Source organism: Thunnus thynnus, chromosome 10 (assembly GCF_963924715.1).
Source record: "Thunnus thynnus chromosome 10, fThuThy2.1, whole genome shotgun sequence".
NCBI classification, from domain to species: domain Eukaryota; kingdom Metazoa; phylum Chordata; class Actinopteri; order Scombriformes; family Scombridae; genus Thunnus; species Thunnus thynnus.
Genome location: NC_089526.1, coordinates 15,351,383 through 15,379,341, shown reverse-complemented (window position 1 = coordinate 15,379,341; position 27,959 = coordinate 15,351,383). Strand labels below are relative to the sequence as shown.

The window sequence follows — 27,959 nt, the reverse complement described above, 5'->3', positions numbered from 1 at the left end:
TTTTTTCTTCGCGAGCACGGCGAACAAATTTGTTGACGCTTCCTAGAAGTTACGTCACAGGCTAGCAACCGCTTTGCTTAGAGGAGGGGGAGGGAGAGAAAGAGCAGGGGAGATACCGGTATATAGGATGTGAAAAGCCATCCAGCCGTTGGACGGGGAGGACGCAACAAGAAAAAGAAGATAGCAAAAATAAAGTGAGAGTGGAGCCATTTGTAACGGTTGGAGCAACAACGGCAAGTCTGAGAGAGAAAGAGAGAGCTTGTTGTAAGAGACCAAGCAAGTTTGAACAGCTGGATGTTAGCTACCAGAAATTAAGCAGTTGGTTCGCCCGTTATCACTTTGTAATCAAATAGGAGTCAACAGTGGGCTTTCGCGGAAGTGATAACTAGCTAGCTTGATACACTCTGGACTTTGGGAAAAAGCTGAGAGGTTTGGTTGGTTGAATATCAGTTGGACGAGTTGGTGACAAGCTGTGATTTGGACTCACCTGCTAGGACTTCTACTCCGCCACCTCCAAACCCGGGAACACGGGGTTTGTAAAAAAAAAAAAAAGAAAAGAAAAAAAAAACACAACTTATAGTATCTGTGCAGCGAGCAGGAGGAGCAGGAGGAGGAGGAGAGGGAGAGTACGACAGGCACAAAGAGCGGAGAGCATCCAGAGAGGGGAGGAAGGAGGACGGACAACAACAGAGCATCCCTCTTTAATGTGTGATTTGTGCAGACAGCATTCAGCCCATTAACATCATCTGGAAACGGTAAGAACTGTAATATATGTAGCCTGTGTATTTCCCAAATGTTCTGGTGTGTGCGCGCGTGTGTGTATGTGTGCGCGCGCGCGTGTGTATATTTATATGTATATATGTACGTGTGTGTGTGTGTGTGTGTGTGTACATTGAGGGGGGGTGGGGGGGTGGGGGGGATCGGACAAAGAGCAAGGGAGCCCCATGACATCCGTGTGTATGCTGTAACCTACAGCTGGCTAAACAAAGAAACCGCTCTATTGCAATGATTTACCCCCAGTCACGCTGTTTCTTCTCCTTTTTTATGTGCAGGGATCCTGAACGCTGTTTATCCACCAAAAAGGTAATGCACGCTTACGGATATTTTCGAATGAATATGTGTTTAATTGGAGGAAATAGTGCCATTATTGTTTTTTGATTGGCTAATTAACATTTGCATAATTGTTTTTACCAGAAGCTACTGAAGCTCTTTGTCATCAGACTGGCCAATAAATACTCAAAATAATCTCGCATATAATATCTATATCTATGTACATTTTTGGGCACAAATTCTAGCTTGTTCAAACAAGATATTTAATTAAGAATTGCCATTTTTAAATATGATTTTTAATTCCTCATATTTCTAATCTTACAACTAGAAATATGCTAATATTATAATACATGTAAAGAAAATAAGCATCATATTAAAAATATAAGCCCTCCAGGGAATACTACAAATATTATTGTGATGCCATAGGAGTTCAAAAAATCTTTTAAGTGTAATAATTATGATTTCATTTATATACACCACAGATATACTATAAGCCACTATAGTAACATTTTTGGGATTATTGCTGTGATTTTTAATTAAAACCTTCTACTGTTTTCTTTTTCTCTCGATCATTCCGGCTGTGACCCCAAAGACTCGTCCAGCATCGGTTGCACCTCTCCAGGGATACCTGCTCCTGATTAGTTTGGCCCTCAGCCCCTGCAGTACCCAGTCGTCCTCTCCACTCTGTCCCGATGAAGGAGGCCGACGCCATCAAGCTTTTTGTGGGGCAGATTCCCCGGAATCTGGAGGAGAAGGACCTCAAGCCTATCTTCGAGCAGTTTGGCAAGATCTATGAGCTAACTGTGATAAAGGACAAATACACTGGCATGCACAAAGGTAGGTCTCGCCATCAGAACACACCTTAAACACTGACAGACAGACAGACAGACAGACAGATAGAAAGATAGACAGACAGACGTGACAGTAAGGCAGATAGATGGGTGGATTTTCCTGAGTGTCACATGTCTCCATGGAAACTGTCACACCTCCTCTCGTTGCCATCTCCTGTTAACACTGCAACGTGAGATCATGAAGACAGGCAAACAAATGCAGTTACTACACGTACACTCTACATAGTCAGACTCAGGAGAATACTATATAAAGGTGTGATGAATAGGTTTATAATATATGGTTTATAGACTCACGATCCCTAATTACATTAACAATTAGGAGGCTTTAAACGGCTGCTTCTAACAGATCGGGAGAAAACACACATGCCCTCTCTCTCTCTCACACACACACACACACTGACCTGGGGTCCTGTGTGTTATGAACCAGATTAGGCTGTATGCTCCAATCAGTGTAATGGGCCTGTAAGCCTGGGTGACACAGGGGAAAGAATCTGTTGTTTTGAGAATCCCCACGGCCACAGTAAGCCGCTCTTAAAAGCAATGAGATGGACCATAAGATGCATGTGTGTCTGTGTGCCGTGTACTTTGCTGTGTGTGTGTGTTATGTGTGTCTTCTTTCTATATTTTTTCCATCTTATAGCATTATGTCGAGTCATTCTCTGCTCCTCACATGTCAACTCTGTGTGAATGTTTCCCTCCTAATCATCCAATCTTCTCTTCTTCACTCTGCATCTACATTAGTCTGTCTAAGATGTCAACGGGATGCTAACCTGCTGCTAATCTTGTTGTCTTAGTGCTGGTGACAGGTGTAGTAAACAGCTCTGGCCAGCCAGCTCTACTACCTACCCCTCCCTCACACACACAGACACAGGTACAGCACATAGAAAAACAAGAGGGAGTATATTTGGAGTGATCGTGAGGCATGCATAGTGGTTGGTATAGGCAGGTACCTGACTGTGCCAAGCCTGTGAGGCCTTGTTAGCCCTGCGCACACGTCTGTGGTGCTGTCATGTGTGCTGACTCGTGCCGTGCCGTTCTGAAATGTGCCGTGACGTGGAGTGTCCTTCTCTGCTCTAAAGTGCATCATCATGGTGTTGTCAAGTATACTTACAATGCATGAATATATATATATATATATATTTAACCCCTTGCACAATAAACTCAGTAATAATTCAGAGTAGGTGACTAGTAATCAGGGAGGGCAAATCGAGCAGGAGAGATTTAAATGATTTAAATGGTTTGTGACTATATGTGTGTGTGTGTTTGTAGGAGGGTGATACAGAGACAGAGATAGAGAATGACAAATATTAGAGCATCTCACTAACGCTTTCTACCTTTACTCCTCTCCCCTCTCTTTTTCTGTCTCTCTCTATCTGACAGGATGTGCGTTTCTGACGTACTGTGCAAGAGAGTCGGCCCTGAAAGCCCAGAGCGCCCTACACGAGCAGAAAACACTACCAGGGGTAAGTGCACATCACGAACAGACATACACACAAACATCCCCAGACAGTACACACTTGACACTTATGCAACAGTATACACCACGCTTGCACATACATTTGTATCACAGGAGCGCCGTCCCCTCCCGCCCCCACCTACATGCACAGACGCTGCCATCCACCTTGTATGCATGCTCGCAACTGCCCTCACATCAGTGTGTGTCTGTGCTATTGGTGGTTTGGCTCCCATTAGTAACACTGTGACATAACTCAGCAGCCGGCAGGCGTCTTGCTGCTAAGGACAAACACTCCTTCTCCCTCCCTCTCTTCCTCTACTATGTGAGCATCATCATCTCCATTTCTCTATCTTTCCCTGTCTCTCCATCTCTCTGTCGGCCCCCTCCATCTCTCTGTCGGCCCCTCTGTTAGCCTCCGGTGATAGCTCCCGCCTAGAGAGTGTGTGTAATTAATGTGGCCATTCCCCTTTGTCTCATCCCAGTCTCCCTCAGTCTCAGTCTCTCTAGTGAGGGATTGTGTGCTGCGGCTGAGCTGGGGTAGGACACTGTTCATTATGGATGGGGCATTGTGCGAGATCTGTGTCTGTCTCATAGGCTGTACCTCTCTGTCACTCCCTCTCTCTCTCTCTTTTTTTTTTTTTCTCTCTGACCTGATTTCCACTGCAGTTTAAAACGGATTTTGCAGTAACTTTTTGGAATATTTTGAATTTTACACCGAAACTCGTGTGCAAAACTACCCAGCAGCTCTCTCCAATAAAGCCAGAGCTGTGAAAGTATGGGACGTGTCATAGAAATTACATTTTCCTCACCTTAGCTCCGATTTGCGTCAGTTCTAACAGAATGGCGAATGCACCTTTACCGTCTCGGAGCTGTTCTCTATCTCATTCTCTCTGTGTTGCCCTGCCACTGATCAGAGTTTCAGTTCCTGCACCTTCTCCGCAGGCTGAGGTTGTTGATAAGATCTCTGTGAGAAAATGGTTGGTGGAGAGCCAGAAAAAAAAGGGCTTTGGGGGAGGGGAAATGTTCTGACACACACAAGCACAAATCCCTGCATACATACATACATATTGCAATCATTCCTTTCCTTGCAGCAGGGAACATCTCTGAATGCTAACACACACACACACACTGCACTCGCACGTACAAACACAGCATGTTAATAATGACATTAATCCAATTAGGGCCTACTAAGGAGTCTGACCTTTCCGCAAAAATCACCTCTCCTCTGTCTGCTGCGTCTGGTTCCTCTCTCTCTAGTGCTGCCCTTTGTCCTTTGACTCATCCTCTAACCTCCACTGGGTTTTACTTTATCCTCCCCTGCTGACGGCACCAACAACTGGCTTGTTCCAGCGAAGGGAAATCGCCCATAAGTCTGCTTTACAAGTAGATAGCTGCTGTGAATTTCCAGATAAATTGTGATAAATATTCCAGACACACAGAGGAAACATTCGCAGGGAGGATGCTCATTAGCAGCACAGATTTACTAAAGAGCCAGCACACAACAATCAGAAGCACCAGTCCCCTGTGGAAGACCAGTGCTGAAATGAGGATGTGGCTGTGGTGTGGTGGGTTTTCAATAAGCCTTGACTGTTAATGAGCAATATTACTGTTTCCGCGTGTGGCTTTCCTCGATTTGAAGTATCTTGCCTTTCCCTTTGAGATGTACAGCACCAGTCAAAAGTTTGGACACACCATCCCATTCACTTGAATGAGAAAGTGTGTCCAAACTTTTGACTGGTACTATATATAAAAGAGAAATCATCCTTTATTCTGGCTAAATACTCACTTAAAGAAAAGTACTCCCACACAAGACTTTACATATTTGTCTGATTTAAATGAACTGATTGGTGAATAGAGCCCCAGCAATAGATGGATTTCCTGTACACACACAAATGGTTCTGAACCATTCCCATTAACAACACTGTTTATCATTCCCCTATGTTTGCTTTTACTTGAATTTGAAGGTCTGATTTTTTTTTTTCAGTGATAAATCAACATTTCATATCTCTAAATAATCCCGAGGCATTATCTGCTATCACTTCCTGCTACCTGTCTATATATCCTGTCTCTATCCTCTATGTCTTCCTTCTTCTTTCTCGCCCTCCCTGCCTATTGCCTTCTTTGACAGGATTTAGAAATGACTTCAGACGATTTCTCCCTCTCTTTCACACAACCTCCCCATTGTCACATTCTTTTCTCTCCCTAAGAATTGCTTTTTCATCTCTTCCTTATTCCTCCTCTTATTTCACCCCCAACCCTCCATGCTTTCCCTTATTCCATTTTATCTCTTTTTTTTCCCCCCTCAAATCCCTTCTGTCCTCTGTTCATCTCCTCCCGTCACGTCCCCCAGTTTCTCTGCACCAGTAGAATATTATAGAATGTTCTCTTCTCTACCCCCCCTAACCCTTTCATCGCTCGCTCCTTTCCTCTCAAAAATCTCTTCATGGTATCCCTTTCTCATCCCTCTTTTCCCATCCTGCTGTCTTTTACTCATTTTTCTTTCCCCCCACTGCACACTCACGCTTCCTCCTCGGATTCTCATTTCACAGTCATTTATGGTAACCCTTCTCCTAAGTCCTCCTCTCAACGTCACCCCCCCCCCCTCCCGCCCTGCAGTTGCTCTACCCCTCGTCTCATTTCCCCTCCTCTTGATTAGTTGACCCTTTTGACCGTTTCACACCCCCATCTCCTCCCTCTCCTCCCCCATCTCCCCTTCTTCCCCAGCTCCACTTGTTAAGCTGCATGATTAGTTTCTCACAAACTCATTTTCATAGTCAGATCCTGGGCTCACCGTGGGGCAAAGGGGGCTGAGGTGTGTGTGTGTGCCTGTGTGTGTGCCGTGTAGTCTTGAATCTTGGGATCGCTCTTAATTGCGGGTGCTGGTGGAGCGTCAGGCATGGTATTCAGCTTTAATAAAGTTGAATGAAAACTGTGGCGTCACACACTCATGCAGATGGGTTTCTGTCTGTCACTCACTGATGGGATTTAACGCTGATTTAACAGTTCCAGCCTGCCAGTAGAGGTATGAAAGTACGGAGGCAAACACACGGAGGGTTGCAGAGAAACTATACCTCAAATGCACCCTGCTAGTTTCAGCAGGAGCAGTAGACTGTAAGATTGGAAAATGAGGAAAAAGGACAGAGGGATTGAGAGAGAGCGAGAGATGAACAGATGGCCTTATCAGAGTGTCCTGCGCCTTGTGTTTAATTTGAACACAGAGAGGGAAAGAGAAGCACAGAGGGAGCATGAGATGAGGAGAGAGAGTGAGAGTGAGATGCATTTTATTAGTCACAGTGGCAGAAATTTAACAGTGGAACCACAAGCAAGTCCCACTGTAGCGCACAGATGTTTTGGTGTATTAGATGCGGTGCAGAGATTCCCTCTGGGATGCATCCACATGAAAGAGCTCATGTTTAGCTGTCGCGTATCAGCGCTTATTTGCACTTGAAAATTGAATTCCTCATTCACATTTGCATGCCGGGGTGGCACCAAATGGGAATAACGAGGTGGATATGCAGCGAGGTAAAAATCTGCTCCAATAAATGTAATTTCTGCTCTTACCTTGTTGATGCTTAATTAAAATCATGTCCAACATCGCTTACTGAGTGAGTGGGACAGGACAAATAAATTATACAAATAAGCATCTTCACCAAGCAGCCATTAAGCATAGACACATACAGTATTAATATATGCTGTTCGAGGGGGAAGAGGTACACCGCTGACTGGATTTGTGAGTAGTGTGTGTGTGTGCCTCGTTAGTCCAGCGGGATGGTGGCAGTAGGCTGACAGCGTGTGTCTAAGGTCAGAGGTCAGGGCTCAGCCTCTAGTCGACAAATTCAGGGGGGCAGGTCTCAGGGCTGTAAAACTTTCCATCCAGGAGAAACATTAGAAGGACATGACGTCCCCTGTGAGTCTTTGTACCACCAGAATAATGCACAATAGTGCCGGTGGGATGGTTAAATGAAAGTTTGGATACAGAATGTTTTTGATTTATGTCTCATTTTTATTATGCTTTTGGATGAAATATTCTTACAGTAGACATGCTGTTTTTTAAATAACTTGTATTTAGTACTTGAATTGAGTATCTTTGAATTTCCAGTTTTTAGTGTAATGTGAGTTTGTATTATCATGTAAACCAATGTAACGCTTTTTAAAAAGTTTGTTTATATTTAAATTAAAAAAAACAGCTAAAATTTGCACAATATGACAAAAAAATCAGAATGGTAACTTAAACCATCTACTTCCAAATTTGATTTACTTTGTCATATCCTTCCATTAGTTCTTAGTTTTCTTCACCTCAGTTACACTCAGACATTAAAAACTTTGCTCCCATGTTCACTTAGACAAAGTAAAACATACAAACGTACATTCACACTTCCATCGTCATCCCCTCGTTCCCTTCCTCTCCCCTCTCTTTCTTTTATTTCATGCCACACTCACGGCCTGGTTAGATTTTAACCTCATATCTCCCTCCACCATCTCTATCTCTCCATCTTTTCCAAGCCTACTGCTGCTGTATTTCCTCTGTTATCTTTCCCCTTATCTTTATTTCTTTTGTTCTTTCCCGTTGATATCTCTCTCTCCATTTAATCTACGCTCTCTTCTCTGTGCGTTTATCACTCCCTTCATCTTCGTCCCACTTCAGACACGCACGTCGAGCGTACGTACACACACGCGCGCACATACATGTGCACAAACGCACAAACACACTTACACATCCGTTTGGTCACGCTGCCATCCGCAGATCTCAGTGTAGGTGAAATTAAAGTGTGATAAGCAGCTTACCAGGTGTGTGTTGTCATGCTTCACTGCTCTCCAGGCAGCACTCTGCTCCCTGTTCTTTGATTAGAGCCAAACCATAGCCTACACACACAAACACACACACACACACACAAATACACACATTGTACCTCCCATGACACACTGGATGCCTGCTGAATTAATAAAAAGGCAGAAGAAGCAACACAGGACAAGTAGTTAACGGCAGAGGATCGATGCACTTATGAAAAATATAACAAAAGTTTGTTGTGGTGATATTGATTAAATGCATATGGTATGACAGCGTTCTTAAGCGGATAAATTGGAATATTTCCAGGCTTACTGCCGGATCATGGAAACATGTCAGGAGCTGTTGCGTAGTTTATTGAGCCTGGATCGAAGAGAGAAAGAGTTAATTTGTCATTTATGTCCAGAGCAGAAAAAACTGTACTTTATATGTATGCACAGTACGGGCTCACATGGACCCAGCTGAATACAACTACAGCGGCTCACTTGTGATGCAACTGCTCATTCTTTAGAGTTAACGTTGCATCACTTAATTCTTAAAGGGCATCCAAATACGTAGAAATAAACACTGATAACATCACATGGAACATGAAATTATGGATCACTGACCAACCGAAATTAGTTGTTCCTTTATGTCCATGTAGTATGTTGCTTTTTTTTTCCCTTTTTTTTTAAAGCTAGACACAATATTTGCATGTGTCCATCATCTAGTACTTGTAGTTGATGTTTATCAGATCGACTCAGGACGTCTAATGTGTGTATGTTGTGTATGTTCTGTGTTTCCATGTGGAATCTAAGATGCCTGGCAGGCTGCCTCCCTATGGGGCAAAACTATGATGAGCAATTATCCACTAGGGCGACTTTGTAGGCTAATTTAGCATATTTATGTGGTCAGCAGCACTGTTTACTATTCCCCTCCACTGCTTACTGCTGCACTTTCAATTTAGAACAGACCCCAGCTCCCTCTCTCACTCTCTCGCTCTTTCATTTTCTCTCTGTCTCTTCCTCCTTTGCCATCCCTCTGCCTCTATCTCTCCCCGCCTGATGGGGTTTGTGATGTGTATCGCTCCCCCCCCCCCCTCCCTCAGTCTGTTTCTCTATTTTTATCCTCACTGTGTGTGGGATGGGAAGGGAGTAGAGGGACAGGTGTAGAATCAAATGTGTGTGTGTGTGTGTGTGTGTGTGTGTGTGTGTGTGTGTGTGTGTGTGCGATCAAGTAGTAGAGAGAAAGAGGAGGAGCCAGAGAGAGTGATAAAGAGGGGGGGTATGCAGAGTAAAGGGGTGTTTGTGGTTTGTGTGGGGTTGTGTATAGCTAAGGGGGATTTAGCCTGTTTGTTTTAAACAAAAGTCTTTGGGGTATGTGTGTGTGCTTGTATGTGTGTATGTGTGTGCATGTGAGTGCATTTGTACATGCAACATGGAGAGAGAAAGAGTGCCTGCCTCATATTTCACCACAAAATTGAGGCAGAATCTAATCTTAGCCTCATAAAAGTCTGACCCTGGAGACCACCTGCCTCTTTAAGGCCTCACACACAGACACACACACAGACACACACACACAGAAACATTTGTGTCTGGGCCAGTTTGAAAATAATGTTTGCGTGGACATGGGCACATGATTATGAGGGTATGTGATTGTTCACTGCCAAATCTTTGTCTCTCAGATGCTGAGCTCTAAAGTAGCCCAAAGTTGAGTTGAGTCCATATCACACACCATCTGTTTTGTGTATCCAGCCAGCTACAAAAATCTGCAGGGCCTAGTTTACACATTCATAGAAATGAAAAGGACGGTTTAGTTGCAGTTATCAGTCATCATTAATGCATCTGATGCCGGACCGAGTCTTTGTTCTAGCAATTTAAAGCTCACTTGAAACCCTGAGTGAAAATGCAGCTTGTGCAACTTTAGTGTGACCATTTAAATCCTGGATTCAAACATTGGCACATGTGGCCAAGCTGAACACTTACAGTGATGAGTTTCAAAATCAAACCATGCCCACCTTTATGTAATGACTATCTAAATAAATAAATAAGTCATTTCCATATTAATAAATAAACAGTAATAAAAAATAAGTATTTCTTTTTTTTTGCCGGAAAACTGGCTGCTGACTTTGACTGATTATTGTAAGCGTACATAGGGGAAAGTCTCTCATTTATGTATTTGGGTTTTTAAGGAATTATCAAGGAAGAAAAGAACTGCCAGAAAGCAGAGTGTGCCAAAAAATCACTTAAATGCAGGGACCTCAACAGATGCCCGATCTCAGCATTTGCACTTGAGTAGGCTTTGATCATTGAGCAGTGTCACTGAGTTTCAGAGCCAGATCACATAGCAAACATCCCTCCCTTTTAACTTCAGTTACTGTAACACTCACCCATTTCCATGTCCAAAAACAGATATTATCGGATGCTTTTAACACATTTTGGGAGCCTCTGCATGTATGTATTTCAACTCTCAGAGTCTATTTTGACAAGGAAACATGACATTTTAGAAACACGTATCTGAAAGGTGTCGCTAATGTGTCCACGTTGTTTCTAAACCTTCGATTTGCTCAATATCATGGGCTGATTTTATTGACAGAAAAATTACATTTCAGTCAGAATTGGACCTTTGATGTTGAATTGAGGAATGGATAGAGGATGAGGAATTCAGAAAAAGTATTTTATCACAAAAACACGACTACTGCATCAAATACTTTCAGGTTAAATTTAACATTTTTAGATGAAATTATACCTTTTGAACATTTACAAATATTTTCTGCCTAAATAAGCTTTTGCCCAGAACACATAAGATAAATCATACTTGAATTTGAAGTAAAACTAAAAAAAATTCTCTTCACTGGACATTACGTCAAGTCAGGGATGACGTTGACATGTTTCATTCTGTCCATATTAAACCCACAGCCTTCAATCTAGACACCTTGTTTCAGCATGTAATATTTATGTGTCTGCACTGAGATGGATGTATAGAGCGGGGCCCATACGAGAAGGGGTGAATGAGTATGTGAATTCGTCTGAATGAAAAGGGGGGTTAAGAGCAGTGGAGGAGGGCCATGAAGAGATTTGGCATGAATAGGGGTCTATAGACAGGGAGGGGGTAGGGTGAGACAGGGGAGGAGCAGAGGAGGTCGGGTTAGAGAGAAGGAGGAAACAAGACAAAAGTTTGCCATAATGAGCGTGGAGGAAGGGGCAGGCGGGTGGTGTGTGTAAGAAAGGGGTTTTTCTGGGTGGTGGAGGAGTGGGAGGGAGTCAGGGCGCACTTCTGTCAGTTTAAACAGAGACATCTGTCAGAGGGGGCCACTGGTGTGTGTCTGCATATGTGAGTGTGTGTGTGTGTGTGTTTTTGTGTGTGTGTGATTAGGCGAGCAAGGGGATGACAGGACTTTAGTTGCACCTGGGGTGTGACCTCTGCTCTGAAGTCTCCTCTTCAACCACACTTCAACCCTCTGTCTAGCTAATGGCCTTTTCACACTGACCACAGGGCAAAGCCGGAGCTTTATGCCACCATATACACTGACGTAGATCAGCACACTTCACGATGCTTTGTCTAACAGGAGGAGACAGGAGAATGGGCTTGTACAGTTCAGTGTGACCGGAGACCGGAGACGGTTCAGCCTCGTTTTAATGATGTACTTGTGAGCAGTGAATGTGGGTCTGTGCAGAGTAAACTGAGATGTTTAAGGTTTTGTTTAAACAATCTTAGGTTTTAGTTTAGTTCATATAGATTTGTAGGAATGAATTTAGGATTGTGCATGTCATGTACTTTGTGTGAATGGTAGATTACATTTTTAAGGGTTACCAAATTTCATTTGAGGACTCTCTATGTATATTTAAGTTTTAAGTTTGGATATAACTTAACTGATATGCTAGAAATGTAATCTTTAGGCATATACACTCATAAGCCAGTATACTGAGTATATGAGTGTGTGTGATTCTGTCTTCACAATGTTTCCTCTGAATTCTCAAAAAAGAAAAATCTCCATTTCAAGTCATTTTCCTCATCCTTTATAAAATATATCATAAGGTTAAGCAAAGATGTGAAATTATGAAGAGTTAGGAGAAGGCGACAGCAAGAGAATTTAACAAAATTTACATTGTTTGGATAGATGAAGGCATTAGAGTGATCTTAAAATATTTTCTTGGAAACTGATCAGACAAATATTTATCATGCAAGTAAAGTGAGTACAGCCTAACACAGCACATTTTTGAAAACATACATATGCCTTAATAACCTGCCCCAATGATATAGAAGCATGTATTCTAAAATGAAATAAAAACACATAATTATAAATATATTTGTATTTCTATGACATGCACAAAAACAAACTGCTGAGGGCAAAAAATATGATATCTTTCTACTCAGTTAAGTCTTTATAAGAACATACAAGTTATTTGCATATTTGGCTTGCTTTAATTTTATGGGATTCTGCCTAATGCTGTAACTATCTGAGCATCCAAAAATGTGTCACTGGCGCCGTATTGAATGTAATCTCAGTGAATATGAGATTTTTGCAATCATGAATTTGTATGGCTTTGAGCGGCCTTTTTAATTCACCAGCTCATTTCCCAAAGGACTTACATTCCCTAAAATAGAAACAAGGTCCAAGTGCATAGGTCTAACAGTTATCCGCTATAGTGCTGTTGGATTATGTTGGACTAAATCCAGAGGATCAAATTTCAGTGAGTGCTCCACTGCTGCATGCACAATGTTCTCAGTGGGGTTTGACAAAAACAGCATAATATTATACAAATCAACAGGGTAGTTAGTTCTGCTTTATGCACGGTTTGACACCATTACTATGGCGGCTGATAAAAAGAAAAGCAGAGAGGAGAATATGCTGGTAATCCATGCTCCAGTAGAGAGGCTGATAAAGGGTTAACTGACAGATAAAGTATTGAGTGCAGGAGAAGGAGGGCAGACTTCTCAGGTGTGAAGAATGGAATGAGAAAGACAGAGAAAGGAGGGATGAGAGCAGGGGGATGGGCCGTTCAGGAGGTTGTATTATGGTTGCGAGCCTCCGTTGCCAGGCGACGGAGCTGAGTGAGATGCCAGGTTGCTAGGTAACCTGGGGGATGCAAAGCCTAACGTGGCGAGATGGAGAGACAGGAGAGAGAGGAGGGGTTGGAAGCTGAGCTGCTCCACCTTCCCGCTCACTCTCTCTGTTTCTCACAGCTCAATGTCTTCATCCAGCTGTGAATGAGAGGCGCAAACTGGATCGGTAAACACAGAGAGATTCAACATGGAGCCAGCGTTTAGCATGCTACAACTGTGACTCTGCAGTTTTACTGAAATGGTAACACTCTCACACACAAGAGATTGAAAATTCAGAATTTATCTTATCATTCTAGCTCAGTTAAATTAAAAATGTCCCTATGCATTAGATCATCATATTATGGCTGCAACTATTTTCATAATAGATTCATCTGCAGATTGTTTTCTCAATAAATTGTGTCAGAAAATGGTGAAAAATGTCCATTATTATTTCCAGAACCCAATGTGATATATTCAAATTGGGGTTTTTCTTTTGTTTTTATCTGACTAAGAGTCCAAAATCCTAAGATGTTCAGTTTAATATCATATGAGACAAAAGAAAAGCACCCTGTGACCCTGCAGAGGATAAGCGGGTTAAGATAACTGATGGATGTATGGATGTATGGACAAAGAAAAGCTGGAAATCCTACATTTGACAAGCTTAAACCAGAGGACGTTTGGCATTTTTGCATGAAAAATGATTGAAATCTTTATCAATCATCAAAATAGCTGCCAAATCCTTTATATTAATTGTTTCAGCTATAATCCATAATACAAACTACATCTTTTGTGTGAATATCTTTTGAAAGCACCCGTCGTCCCGGAAGTATGGCTCGACATCAATATTAAGATATTCAGTTAGAAAAAACTGTGATATTTCATTTTGTCAGCATTACCAAGCTCTAATATGAACTGTTAAAGTCAGAGAGACATTCTGCTTATGCAACATAGACTTTGTAATCTTGTTATGGATACAATATCTTTTACACAAGATTTTGCAATTACATCAGCACAGAAACAGTATTTTAATGTGCCAAAGTAGGTACTTTTTTTATTTGATTAAGAAAGGTAGAATTACTGTAAATTCAATAACCAATTTTTTGTTTTTTGTCAGATCGACATAAGGGCTTCCTACACTGATGATAATGAGTTTGTAGGGCTGCAAGGCACACTATAGCAATGATGGAGGGAAAAAAAAATTGAGGGTGGGGGGGGGGAGAAATAATGCAAGATCGTGGAGAAGGGATAAAAATAGTTTTCCTTTCTTGCGCACTCTGGAAAATGGACATCTGAAATTGTGTGGATGGAGTGTTCCAGAGGGAGATTGAAGGGGGGGAAGGGTGTGTGCATTTGTGTATGTCAAGAAGAGAGATATGAAGAGAGAGAGAGAGTGAGTGTTTGTGTGTCAGCATACACACACACACACACACACACACACACACACAAACCATTGTCTGTTGTCATGCTGTGCACTGTAATCAGTTTTATATTTCAGTTTGCAGGAAGTTTTTATTATCGTTGTAGAATATTGCCCTCCAGTGTTTTGATGGCAAAAAAAAAGAATCAAAAGACCAAAATGATAACATTGATTCAACACTGTTGTTTAATCCATGTTCCAAAGTGTGCATGTACACACACATTTACATATACACACACACCCTCACCCTCATGATGTGGGGCAATGGTTTGTTCCAATGATTTTGCGTAGGTGGGGGAGGGGGTAGAATACGATTTGATTGGATAATCCAAGGATTTAATATCCCCTAATCCTGGCACAATCCTCTCTGCATTACTGCAGGGAGTAAGATTAACTGTATGTGTGTAGTATGTGTTTGTTTCTGCGTGCGCAAAAAGGGCGGGTGCTCTAAGTGTGGTGGTTGGGGTGGGGGGGTGGGGGGACGGACGTTGGGGACGTGTACTGTAGTGTGTAGTGTTTGTGTGTGTGTGCATATGTGAGTGACATGTACTGTGTGTGTGTGTGTGTATTTGTGTTGGCACCACAGCATGCAAATGGAGCCGTGTTTGCATGCAGGGTTTGGTCATGCGTGTGTGAAAGGACGTGCCTCCTCCGAGTGGTCATGCAAGCTCACACACCATCATCATATATCACATATCTCGCCCTCATGCATGGCCGCGCCGCCGCCGCTCACATACGAATTCACTTTCCTCAGAGAGATACAGAAACTCTGTTTTTTAGTATGCCGCAGGAACGGATCAAACCACTGCTACAGTATGAAGCCAGCTCCCTGTACGTGCGCACGTTTGCAGATGGTTACTGTTAATTAAGTCTTAATTGGAACGTGAGTAATTAGAGGATAATTTGACTTGAAAGGAGTGTGCGGGCTGTTCATGTGTGTTGGCGTGAAGGAGAGAGAGAAAGACGAAGTGGAGTACAGTGTGACTGACTAGCAGGGACTGTACTTTATTTGCATTTTTCTCTCAGGCTCAAGGGAATTTTAATTACTCTACTACAATATAGATTCAGTTCCCTCACTTTCTCCCTCTCTTTCTCTCTGCTCTGAGCCAACTCACACTTACTTACTCCTCTACATATGGCCCACATCTCTCCACTACTCTCATAAATTTCCTGTCCTATTCATTTCCTTGTTCTCGTTCATTTTTTACTAACGCTCAGTGTTCATTTCTCCCCGCTGTCGCATGATTTTACAAGGGAGGATAGCGTAAAGCCAGCAAAGCACTCTCCGGCACAAATTCTTTGTTTACCAGAAGATCACAGCAGTCACCCTTGGCAACCAGCATCCTTGTTTACCTACCCAGTGTGCCGTCATACGATTGCCATGACAACGAGCTGGTTGCCATGCCAATTTTCCGATGCCATTGTGTTGTCTTTGTAGAAGCAGCGTGCACCTCTCACCTGCTGCTTTTCTCAGTCTCCTCTCCTTTTTTCCCCCTCCCATCTCTCTTTACCTATGAGACTAAATTAATATTATGTGGTTACTTTAAGATGTCGAAAGGTCGCAACAGACACACACACACACACACACAGATTGATAAGCCTTGATTGATAAGTCATAGTTTGGAATCGTTAAAGGTTAGTCTGTTCGGTCTGTTTTACGGTCACAAGGATGAGCTTGAATAGACCTAATGAAGGAAGAAATGGAAGAGGTGATGGATGGATAGAAGGATAGAGAAAGGGTTAGTGGACACAAATCTTGCTACAATCAGCCTGCTCTACAACACAGTCTGAAATCAATGAACAAGACGGGACTGATCGATGAGTTGATAGCGCAAGATGGATGGCAGCGTGGATGGACAGCAATAATACCAAGACTGGTATATGATGGATAGATGGATGGATGGATGGATGGACGGATGGACGGACAGATGGATGGACAGACAATGTGAAACCAAGGTCACAGAAAACTGTTAGGCGGTGTGTGTGTGTGTGTTTTCTGTGAGTTTATGTTTAAACTGACAGCTCGAGTCAATAAAGGTGTGAGGTTAAAAATGTACATCATCCCTTCCTCTGCAGACCTTGTGTGTGTGTGTGTGTGTGTGTGTGCGAGTGAGTGCATGTGTTTTATGTGAACAGTGTGTTTGCATCTGTGTAGGGTTTGTGTCTCTGAGTGTGTGATGGCCTTGCCTTAGATCAATAGCTCTGTGGTGACAGCTAAGAGCTGATTAATCAAACGTATGGATCAGTCTCTCTCTGCTCTGCCCTCTCCTCAATTACCAGCTTCATTACATTGCCTTAACACCCCACTGGGACCTTTCTCCGTTCTTCCTTCTCATCCCCTCCCTTTCCCTTCCTCCTCCACCCTCCTCCTCCTCATCCTCCTCCTCCTCCTCTCTGTCCCTTCCCGTACCTTCCCTCTGAGTTTTTCCTGTCATTGTATAACTCTTCATAGATTTGGGAGTACAGCTAATTAAATCACTACTGCCACAAAACACTTTTCGACTGGCAGTGTGACGAGGCGTTAATTAGCGGCGTGTACACTTTGTTGCAGCCGAGTGAGGAACTTTAAATCTGAGCATCGCTGATTATGATGTGAAACCATCACTTGGTTGTTTTGCTTTGGTTTAGCGACATTTCAAAGCATCATCGTAGCGTGGATTGGAAAATGGGAGTGTCAGCCACACAAGCATGTTGTTGTTTTTCCTCTCTTGCTTTTACTTTGTCAGTCGATGTCTCTCCCTTTTTTTTTTTTAATACACCCTTCTCGTATCTTTTACCTTCGTCTTTTTGCTCTGAGACTCCCTCCATCCCTCCTCTGGATTTTTCTTCTCTCGCTTCCTTCTACTTCTTCCTTCTTTTTCATCGCCATCATTCTGCAGCCCTTCTCCTCCCCCACCCCATCCCTCTGGCATTAACACTCTGTCTCATTGCCTCAGTGCTATGACTAAGCAATGTGTGTGTGTGTGTGTGTGTTAGCGTGTAGTGTTTTTTTTTTGTTGCTGTGTGTGCCTCCGTGTGTGACGAACCTGTGTGTCTGTATGCAATGAAGCGCCATTCAGAGTATGTGTGTGCATGCATGCATTAGCTCTCTAGGCAATGGATCTCTGTAGTCGTGACATTTTTTAGACAGAGCAAGTCACGACTGAATCACGCCCCGCTCCTCCCTCTTCCCCCACGTTCCTCTTTCTATTCTTTTTAAATCACCCTCTCAGGGGCAGCTTTGCTTTCATCCTCCCACTCTCCATCTCACTCGTCATGTAATGCTTCTTTTCTAGCGTTTCCATTCACTCCCTGGGTTCCTCTTGGCCTTCCACCTGCCCTTTCAGCGGGTCGAAGTCAACCGGGGTCCCCCAGGCCTCCCTCCCTCTCTCTGTCTGTCTCTCGTTCTCCGTCCTTTTTCATTTTTAGCTGACTGCGCCTGTTCCCTTCACACACTTTGTCATCTCATCCCACTACAATCTCTCTCTCTCTCTCTCTTTTCTCCTCTGCTCCCTTCCCTCTCTCCCCCCTCTCTCTTCTCTCCATCTCAACCTACTCTTGTCCCTCATCTAATCCGTAGTTCCTCTGTAATCCAGATCAGCTGGCCTGCATTCTTAATCTTGTCACTTCTCAATCCCCCCCAGTACTCCATTCTCAATGTGTGTGTGTGTGTGCGTGTGAGTAGGTGAGAGAGACAGAGATCAGAGATAGTAAGGTTGTAAGGTAGAAAGAGAGCAGCCTAGGTTCAGGTGCACCTGTTACCTGCTAACCTCAATTTGTCAGTGATTTAAAACACACAGACGCACCCACACACTCAAATACATCTCTACTTTTTGTTCAAAAGCTTAGATATTTACTTGGGAACACAAATTTATGAATACAAATTACCTCTCATGAAAAATGTCACTATTTTATTTGTTTTTACTGTAATGGAGGTCATTTGGTCAAAATTTCTTTAAACGTTTTATCAACTGATATTTTATTTCTGCTATTTTTCCACATAAAAATAATAATGGAACACACACACCTGACTATAAAATATAGATGTCCAAATGGAGTAAAAACTTGTTTATGTTGACCATCTGTGTGGATGTTCCTTCTTGTTTGTCTCTCAGATGAATCGGCCAATCCAGGTGAAACCAGCTGACAGCGAGGGCAGAGGAGGTGAGACACGTACTTAGACATACACCCCCCTTCCTCCCCGCCTTCCCCCTCCCGCTCCCCGCCCCACACACACACACACACACACACAAATACACTACAGTGTGACAGAGAGAAGGCTAGGTGTCAAGACGGATCAGACTGAGACGGAAAGTAGTCAACAGGGTGCTTGGCAGGTTTCTTGGACTCTTGGTACACAGAGACACATTAAAACCACACTCTTCCCACTCCCTTCTTCACACCTCTCCCTGTAGTGAATACTGCTCCCTGCTGGAGGAAAGTGGCAGCACCCTACAAAAATACAATAGATTGAATTACTATCATTTTATCAAGAGGTGTGACTGGTTTAAGGGAAATAAAGCAATTTTTTTTGTTCTTTCCTTTCTTCAACATTTCATCGGTTTCTCAGAGGACAGGAAGTTGTTTGTGGGCATGCTGGGAAAGCAACAGAGCGATGAAGACGTCAGAAGGCTGTTTGAGCCCTTTGGCAGCATAGACGAGTGTACTGTGTTGAGAGGACCCGACGGCACCAGCAAAGGTAACACGCATGTGGCGCACACACTCATGCACACACACACACACACACACACACACACACACACACACACACACACACATAAACACACACACACACACACAAAAAACAAACTTATTTTCTTTTCTTCTGGCAATACTTGGTGATTTAATGCTGCTGCTTTTGTTGCAGGGTGCGCATTTGTAAAATTCCAGGGACACGCTGAAGCCCAGGCTGCAATCAACAGCTTGCACGGGAGCCGCACAATGCCTGTAAGTTAAATGCATAGACTTGATTATAATTGATTAAAAACAGAGCCGTACAATACACTCACACACAAGGGAAGCACAAATTACATCATGTTTGTATTGGCTTCCCTTTAGTACTTAAGTTTCCTCCTACGTTGCAAATACATGTGTACAAGTCAGGTTGAATGGAAGGTTTAAATTTCCCCTAGGTAGTAATGTAAGTAATGTAAGCATCTGTCAGCTTCGGTCCTGTCAGATCCAGCATCCTCTTTATGCTGGGCTGGGCTCGAGCCATGTGTGACTCGTAAAAGGATTAAATGGATAGAGAGAATGAATGAATTCATAAACATGGAGCCTAGTCCCATTAACACATAAAGAAGGTCACGCATAACATTAGCTGTAATTGCAGTTTAAACTTACATCTGACTCCATCTCTCTCTCTCTGCGCAGGGAGCGTCATCCAGTCTGGTGGTGAAGTTCGCCGACACAGAGAAGGAGCGGGGGCTGAGGAGGATGCAGCAGGTGGCCTCCCAGCTCGGCATCTTCAGCCCCATGACCCTCAACTTCCCCGCCTACAATGCCTACACGCAGGCGGTCAACGCACAGGCAAGTGGTGCACGTATGCACGGATGCACAGACACTCACTGCACTGACACGCACATCTACACACCAAGTTTATAAGGGGAGTGCTGTGCTTATGAAAGGATGTAATAAGTTTGAAGAGGCTATCAGTGGTCTAATTGGGGCTAATGTTATTACCCAGACAACAGAACATACGTCATCTGGCATTAGCTTTCCCGCAACACACAACCATTAACCCACTGACTCAGGACATAATGGCCTTGTAATTAGATCTCTATTCATCTGTTCTTCCATCACTCTCTCTCCCTGTCTCCCTCTCTCTCTTTTTCCCATATGCATTTAACTGTCTCTTTGTCTTCTCTCTCTCTCTCCCTCACTTTTTTGCCTCTTTCTCTCTCTCCCCCCCTCTTTTTCTCCATCCCCTTCCTCTCTCTGTTTCCTTCCCTGTCTACAGCTTGTCCAACAGCAGGCCCTGGTTGCCCAGTCAGCGTACTTGTCTCCTGTGGCAACAGTTGCCGCTGTACAGATGCAGCAGATGGCGGCACTCAATGCCAACGGAATCATTGCCACACCCATTACACCCATCACGCCGTCCTCGGGTAGGCTCTCACAGACACACACACACACACGCTATGCATACTCATAAAAACACACATGGATTTGTGCATGCTCAGACATGTGAAGTGGCACTGTATTGTGTAGAATAGAGTGTATAGTAGTTTTAATTATCAGTTGTGTATTATAAAAAAAAAATTACAGTATTTTTATTATCAGCAGTATTTCCATTAGTTGCTTCGACTCATCAAATTAAAACTAATGTTTGTTTTGCATAAATATAGAAACATAATTGCATAAATGAAGCATAACTTGAATGGCTAGAAGCAGGTGTAGCCATATGTGAGGTATAATTATTGTCTGATATTTTTATTTAAATAAGATTTGTGATGGGGGAGACTCATTAGTCTGGGTCCATGTCTCTAGGTACAAACACTCCACCAACTATCGCAGCAACGCCTGTGCCAGCTCTCCCTCCGCCAATAGGAGTGAACGGTTACAGCAGTGTGCCAGCCCCAACCAATGGACAACAAGCAACAGAAACACTATACACCAATGGTGTTCACCCATATCAAGGTATTTTAATAATAGAACACAATATAGACATATAGACATTTGTAAATTAGACATCAAACTAATGTATTCATCCTGTATTTTTTCATCCTCACTGTTTTTTTTTTCTTTTTCCCACACTCCAGCTCAGAGTCCAGTAGCAGCACTGGACCCACTACAGCAGGCCTATGCAGGCATGCAACACTACACAGGTTGGTGTATGAACAGATTGGAGTGTTGAGCAGTTGTCATTTCGGTCTAAGTTCTTTAAAGGTGCAGTGTGTAAAATTGAGCGGCATCTAGCGGAATGGACTTGGTAGAAATGGAATAAAATATTCATAAGTATGTTTTAATTAGTGTATAATCCCATAAAAATAAAAATCGTTGTTGTAGTTTTCGTTGCCTTAAAAATGAGCCCTTTCCCAGATAGCAAATTTGCTTGGGCCCAGATCCGGCCCACACCCAACACTTTCGGCACTTTCATCTGGCACACATACTGCGTGGAATGATGGCACTTGGGCGGTCCGCTCCTGTTTCCCAGATCTGGGCCACAAACAAGCTGTATGTCACCCAAGAACAAACCAGATAAACCAGAACTGGCCCACATCCAGAATACACATAACTGAGAGCACTGCATCTTTACCAAAAAAGGCCCACATTTGATTTGGGATATTTGGGCCATATTTGCTATTTTACATGTGGGCCATTTCAGGCTCACATCCATTTTTTCCGGGCCAGAAGAAGGCCAGCAGTGCCGCATCATTGCCTGAAGTGGCCCACTTCCATATGCTATCTGAGTTATATCTACATAGAGAGCAGGTCCTCTTCCATGGAGTCCGCCATGTTGCACCACCATATTTCTACAGTAGCCCAGAATGGACAAACCAAACGTTGGCTCTAGAGACGGCCTTTCACATTTTTCACAAGTCACAGCCACCGTAGGTTCTCCTACACACTTAAAAGGGGAGGGTGAGGGGAGGTGTATTCAGTTGGTTGCAATCTGCAACCTCACCGATAGATGCCACTAAATCTTACACACTGGTCCTTTAAAGTTATTTATCTCTAGCTAACAGCACACTGGTGAAAATTGGGTTAAACCGAATAATACCTGGTTAAGAGGCAGATAATAGTTCAAAATTTAGTCTATTTCAAAATTGGCAGACATATATAATATTAGCAACAGAAAGCCAGGTTAAAGGAAACAGCCCAAATGCTAAGGCAACTCAGACAATCTGCCAAATCCTCACTATTAAGTGCTACTTTATAGTCTAGTGGGCAAATGAGCAAATAGGAAACAGGTGTAATGACAGGTCACAAGGATGGTCAGGTGAAGCCCACTGAGTGAGGGACTACTGGACTTCAGGCAGTAGGTTGAATCCGAATATTCATTATTCTTTTGAATGGGGAACAAGGAAGGCCGGGTGTCTGCTTTTAGTTTGGCTGCCATCCATTCAAGGATGGAAGTGCTTCAAGGGCAATTGATTAAAAAACCTTGTACTGATTTATATGATTTCATTGTTATGCAAGAGACACATTACTGGCTTGTAATACAGATAATCATACCTTAACACCATCTGTGTACAGGACTCATAGTCACTGAGTAAAAGGGGACTGTAATGTGTGAATACCAGTCTCCGTTCAACAATGTCACTGTTTAGCAGACTCCATTCAGTTAATAGTTTTCACCTTCAGCAGCCAGGAGACATTTCAGTTCAAACGAACTGACTCTATTGGACACTGCCATGTTGCCACCTGTTGGTTTCACCCAATCAGATTATGTTACTGTCTGTCTCTCCCAATAGCGGCGTACCCTGCTGCCTACGGATTGGTTGGGCAGCCGTTCCCCCAGCAGCCAACACTGGTTGCCCAGCAACACCAGCAGCCCCAGCAACAGCAGCAGAGAGAAGGTGATGAGACTTCCTGTCTGGTTGGGGCCACACCCCTCTCTGCAATGATCTTATTTAAAGTTGTTTATCACAAGGATTTCACAGCCTGAGATCATTTATCACACTCTGCCTAATGCCTGTGTGTGTGTGTGTTTGTGTGTGTGTGTGTGTGTCTGTCCCAGGTCCAGAGGGCTGTAACATCTTCATCTACCACCTGCCTCAGGAATTCAGTGACTCTGAGATGCTGCAGATGTTCCTGCCCTTTGGCAATGTCATCTCGGCTAAGGTGTTTGTTGACCGTGCCACCAACCAGAGCAAATGCTTCGGTGAGACACACAGACAGGGGAGAAAGGGGGAGGGAAGGAAGACAGCCGATGTATAAAGGAGAGCAAAGGACAAGTGAAAAAGAAAGGGGTGGCTTTGTGGAGGATGAAATAATGTGTCAGTTTACATTTTAAACCACAGTGCCCCATGCTGTATCTAAGTTAAAGTGAGATGAAGTGAATAGGAGGTGTGAGAGAAAGGTTCTATTAAAAACTCTGTTTCTTTGTTCCTCACACTCTCTTTCTTTTTCTCTCTTTTTTCCAGGATTTGTGAGTTTTGACAACCCAGCCAGCGCTCAGGCCGCCATCCAGGCGATGAATGGCTTCCAGATCGGCATGAAAAGACTGAAAGTGCAACTCAAAAGGCCCAAAGATGCCAACCGCCCATACTGAGTGACAACTGAGAGGAGGAAGAAGAATTAAAGAGAGGTGAGGTGGTGGTGGTGAAAAGGTGACGAGTGACAACGACATGAAGAGGTGTTATATGCTGGGGGAGCAGGAAACAGGCAAGAAGAGGCATGGGGAAAATGGGGGAGCAGGAGGATGAAATTAGATTAGTTTAAATAGCTTCAGCTTTGACACTACAATGCTAATTGATGGTACAAAGTTAAGAAAAAAACCTTAATATGACATAGTGAATATGCAATGGGTTACTCATATGAAAACAACTTAATCAACTCAGGAAAAGTGAAAATACTAAAATATTGTTTTCCTTTTTATTTTCTTTCACAATCTTATTTATTTTCTTTCCTGCTGTTTTGATCTTTTCCTGAAACGGCAACTTACCTCACCCAAGATCCTTCCGTCCAATCATAATTCACGAGGACCCCATCGCTATGGCAATGGTTGCCTAGTGACCGATAAAGCCCTGACCCCCCCTTCCTCTCGCATTGTTGTAAGTTGATTGGTTGGCCTGTGTTTGGGTTGCTGTGGCGATTGATTGCCTGTGTTGGTTGCCCTTGGCAATTTTTGTTCTGTCACCTCGAGCAACCAGCCATGCGTTGACCTGCATGTCCTGTTGCTGTAGTGACCACAGACTGTGTTTGGTGCATTGTGACTTTATTTTGTATTGACCTGTGCACATACTGATCAATAACTGTTAAGAGCCAGGACTGTACTCAGAATAAATTTGATTGGATATTTGATATACTTAATCATTGTATAGTAATTTGATAAAATCTGTAGCAACGCTTGTTATTTTTTTGCAGCTTTGTTTTTGATCAGTTTCTGTAGTGTTCTGTTTGGTGTCATTATTATTTGAACAAACTGTTTGGGTAAAGTAGTGAGCGTGGGCATCTATGTGTACATATGTGTCTGTGTTACACTGTTAGTGTGTAATACAGGAGTGCATAATCCCTGATGTACTGGTGTGTGTATAGAGAAGCGTCCAGAGGTTTCCATAGTGGAATGGTGGAGAAAGGTAGAGCAGCACTACAGTTTACTGCAAAATATCATGAAATTATTTGATGGAAAAATATTAAATATTTTACTATTATAACAATGGTAGGTCATGTTATGGTTATGCAGCAGTTAAAACCTGAATATGGCTACAAAATGGTCTAAAACATGGACCCTACAGGTTAGGAGAGCCAAGAACAGACAAGGCTATTCAAGTTTAATGACAAAAACACACAATTTTGGGCGAGCATGCATTTTGTTGAGCTGTACTCTGATAGGCTGAGTTTGTAATCCTAGATTCTGATTTGTTACACTATTTGATGTGGCACTTTAGTTTTTTGCTCCTTTCGTTTCTTTTTCTTGGTCTCTTTTACATCTTCTATCACTGCTTTTGTGGTGTTTCTCCCCTTCACTACCTCCCTCCTCCTCGTCCTCCTCCTCCTCCTCCAGTCCCCTTATCCTTTCCTACTTGTTCCCCCTTTTCTCTGTCAAATCCTCTCTTCACTTCTCTCCATCCCAACCTCCTCTTTCTATCCCTCTAGCTCTTTTTTTGAGGTGAAGGGTATGTGGTTGTCATGGTGGAAAAACAAGTGCCTCTTGCTTATTGGAGAACAGCCTTCAACTATAGGAATTCTGGGAGAAAATAACACACAGAGAATAGAGGATGTCCTCAGTTTTAGGTAAATTTAAATCCTCCACAAACCCCCAATCTTAACCAAAGAGGAGAAAATATGTTGCTGCCGTCAGGTCGGTGCGTGGAGGCACCGTCACATGGCAGCCCATATTATAAATAAAGGATTGTTTCTATTTCTAGACAAACTTTTACATAACAAATCCTTGTGGATAACAAGCCTAACGGATCTATCCAATAACTACCATCTGAACCCTTGAAACCTGCTGCCCCTGCATTAGTCAGATTTCAAACTGTCACCCAGAATTTCTATAACTGCAAATGCCAGAGAGTGATGCATGTCGGTAGTAGTGTTTGCTTGCCATGATCCAAGGCACATGAGTGCAGCACATGCTCATAAGGCCACACATATTCCCCAAATACTGTATCTCTACAAACATACACACATACTATACCCTGCAGACACACTTCCATAAGAACACAAGGACACAAATAACGGATTTTCACTGTATTGAGTTGCATGATCAAGACACTGTGTGTTTATGTGTTAAAGCACCATGATTTATTGCTGTTGAAAAGACAGAGCTTTACAACTGTGAATGATGCTTTCTTGTTTTAACTCACCGAGATGAAACTGAAAAAAAAAAAAAAAAAGAGACAAGCTAGGAGCATCTTAAGGTGCAGTTTGCTGCAAGATATTATGATAGCAGTTCGAGCGATGCCTACACAAGAGTTTTGTTTGATGGGAGGGGCATGTTTGACAAGATGTAAGGATCAGACAGTCTCATGGAGCTCGAGTGTATTTATAACTACGATCTCTAACATATCCTCCCCTCCTTCTCTGTCCCTCTCTCCTTGTTTATGTATCACTCCCTCTACCCTCCAACTCTCCCTCCTTTCACAGGTGAACTTTCAGAGTCCAGTCGAGGTGGAATCCCAGGGTGCATTGTGCTTTCAGACCGTCTGCTACCTTTGAGCGTGCGGAGAGTGCAGCCACATACAAACACACACACACACACACACATTCACACAGATACACATGCACTCTCAACACTGCAACTCGAACGGTACAAGGCTGATATACAAATGTACATAAAGTGCACAAACACACACACATACATACACACACACACACACACACACACACATACCTGCTGACACAAATACACACTGCTCACACGAGTCAGTAATCTTACCCATACAGCTGAGAGGTTGTCGGTTTGACCACGGTCTGTGTGGAGTTTGCCAACAGGGTGTTTAGTACAGTTAAGACAACTCAGACCAAGCGTGTGTGGAAGTTACTGATGAAAAATGCTGATATATCACTTCAATAGACTTTAATGTGTCTATACATGTCTATTACATGACAAATATAGAGGGACCGATGTTTCATAATAAAAAAAATGAAAGAAAATACAAAAAAGACGATTAAATGAGTAGGTTAGAGAGACTTTGGAGAAGATCCTAATGACCTGTAAATAATTTAGTTTACAAAGAGCAGCATTTAAAAAACGAGAAAAAATGCAAAAAGAATACTACTTTAGATAAACACAGAACAGGACACAGCGACATTATTATTATTATTATCATTATTATTATTATTATCATTATTATTATTATTATTATTATTATTACCACTAGTAACATCATCATCTTCATAAAGGGATATTACATTCCAAATTGTAAAATGGGAAATCACTAACCTATTTTAAATTTCTACTTAGATTTTAGGTGAAACACAGGGGAGGGGGGGATTGCACTTTTATTCGGGAGGTTTTAATATTTGAGCTATTTTTTATTTATTTACTAATTTATCAATTATTTTGTTTATTGGGAGATGGGGTTTGAGTGGGTTGCAATATTTTGATTTTAGAATTTTCTAGAGAAAACCTTTTGAGGGCCTGTTTCTGTCAGACTCTTGCAATCGAGTAATTATAATGTATGTATTAATTATTACAGCAATTATATTTATTTCTAATTTATTGAATCCTGTTTTTGATCCACTCTCTTTTTAAGTTAAAATAAAAGGTATCATACTAAATGTGCTAATGTGATTTTCTATGTGTGTGTGTGTGTGTGTGTGTGTGTGTGTGTGTGTGATAAAAAAAAGAGTGACAGACTTCTTTCATACTAAAATATTGGTTTGTATGATTTCACACACAAACGTACAACCAGGATGAGAGAGCACAAGCGTCATCTGACCAGAAGGGGGTGTACGTAGAGAGCATGTCGCTGCAGAGAGGCAGAGCGTGTTTTGACCCACATTATGCTGATGTGCCAGGCTTGTTATCTCCTGTATTCATTTATGGGAGTAGGCCACTTATCAGTTGGATTAAATGCTGTATTTTTTTTTATCTTTGAGTACACGGTTCCTGTAAACTCTGCTGCCCTTTTGAGAAATTATTCTCCTTGATGAGCTGATCTCAGTTAATGTTACCAAAGGAGAAAAGAAGGTAATCAACAACAAGTGTACGGCCAAATTATGAGAGGAGATAAATGAAAAATGATTCTTCACATCTCAACACTTGACTAGCCCTGTGGATTT

At 42.6% G+C, this 27,959-nt stretch overlaps 1 protein-coding gene across 1 annotated transcript; it reads left to right on the top strand.

Annotated features, from left to right (window-relative positions):
* Positions 1–78: 78 nt before the first annotated feature.
* Positions 79–27,455, top strand: LOC137191363 (CUGBP Elav-like family member 3). The gene is made up of 15 exons (XM_067601391.1): positions 79–755; positions 1,053–1,083; positions 1,643–1,887; positions 3,282–3,364; positions 18,680–18,728; positions 19,135–19,263; positions 19,432–19,511; positions 19,938–20,093; positions 20,524–20,668; positions 21,051–21,200; positions 21,323–21,388; positions 22,979–23,083; positions 23,245–23,388; positions 23,651–23,814; positions 26,319–27,455. The coding sequence occupies exons 3-14, from the start codon at positions 1,743–1,745 to the stop codon at positions 23,776–23,778; spliced, it is 1,380 nt and encodes a 459-aa protein (XP_067457492.1). The 5' UTR covers positions 79–755; positions 1,053–1,083; positions 1,643–1,742; the 3' UTR covers positions 23,779–23,814; positions 26,319–27,455.
* Positions 27,456–27,959: the final 504 nt, after the last annotated feature.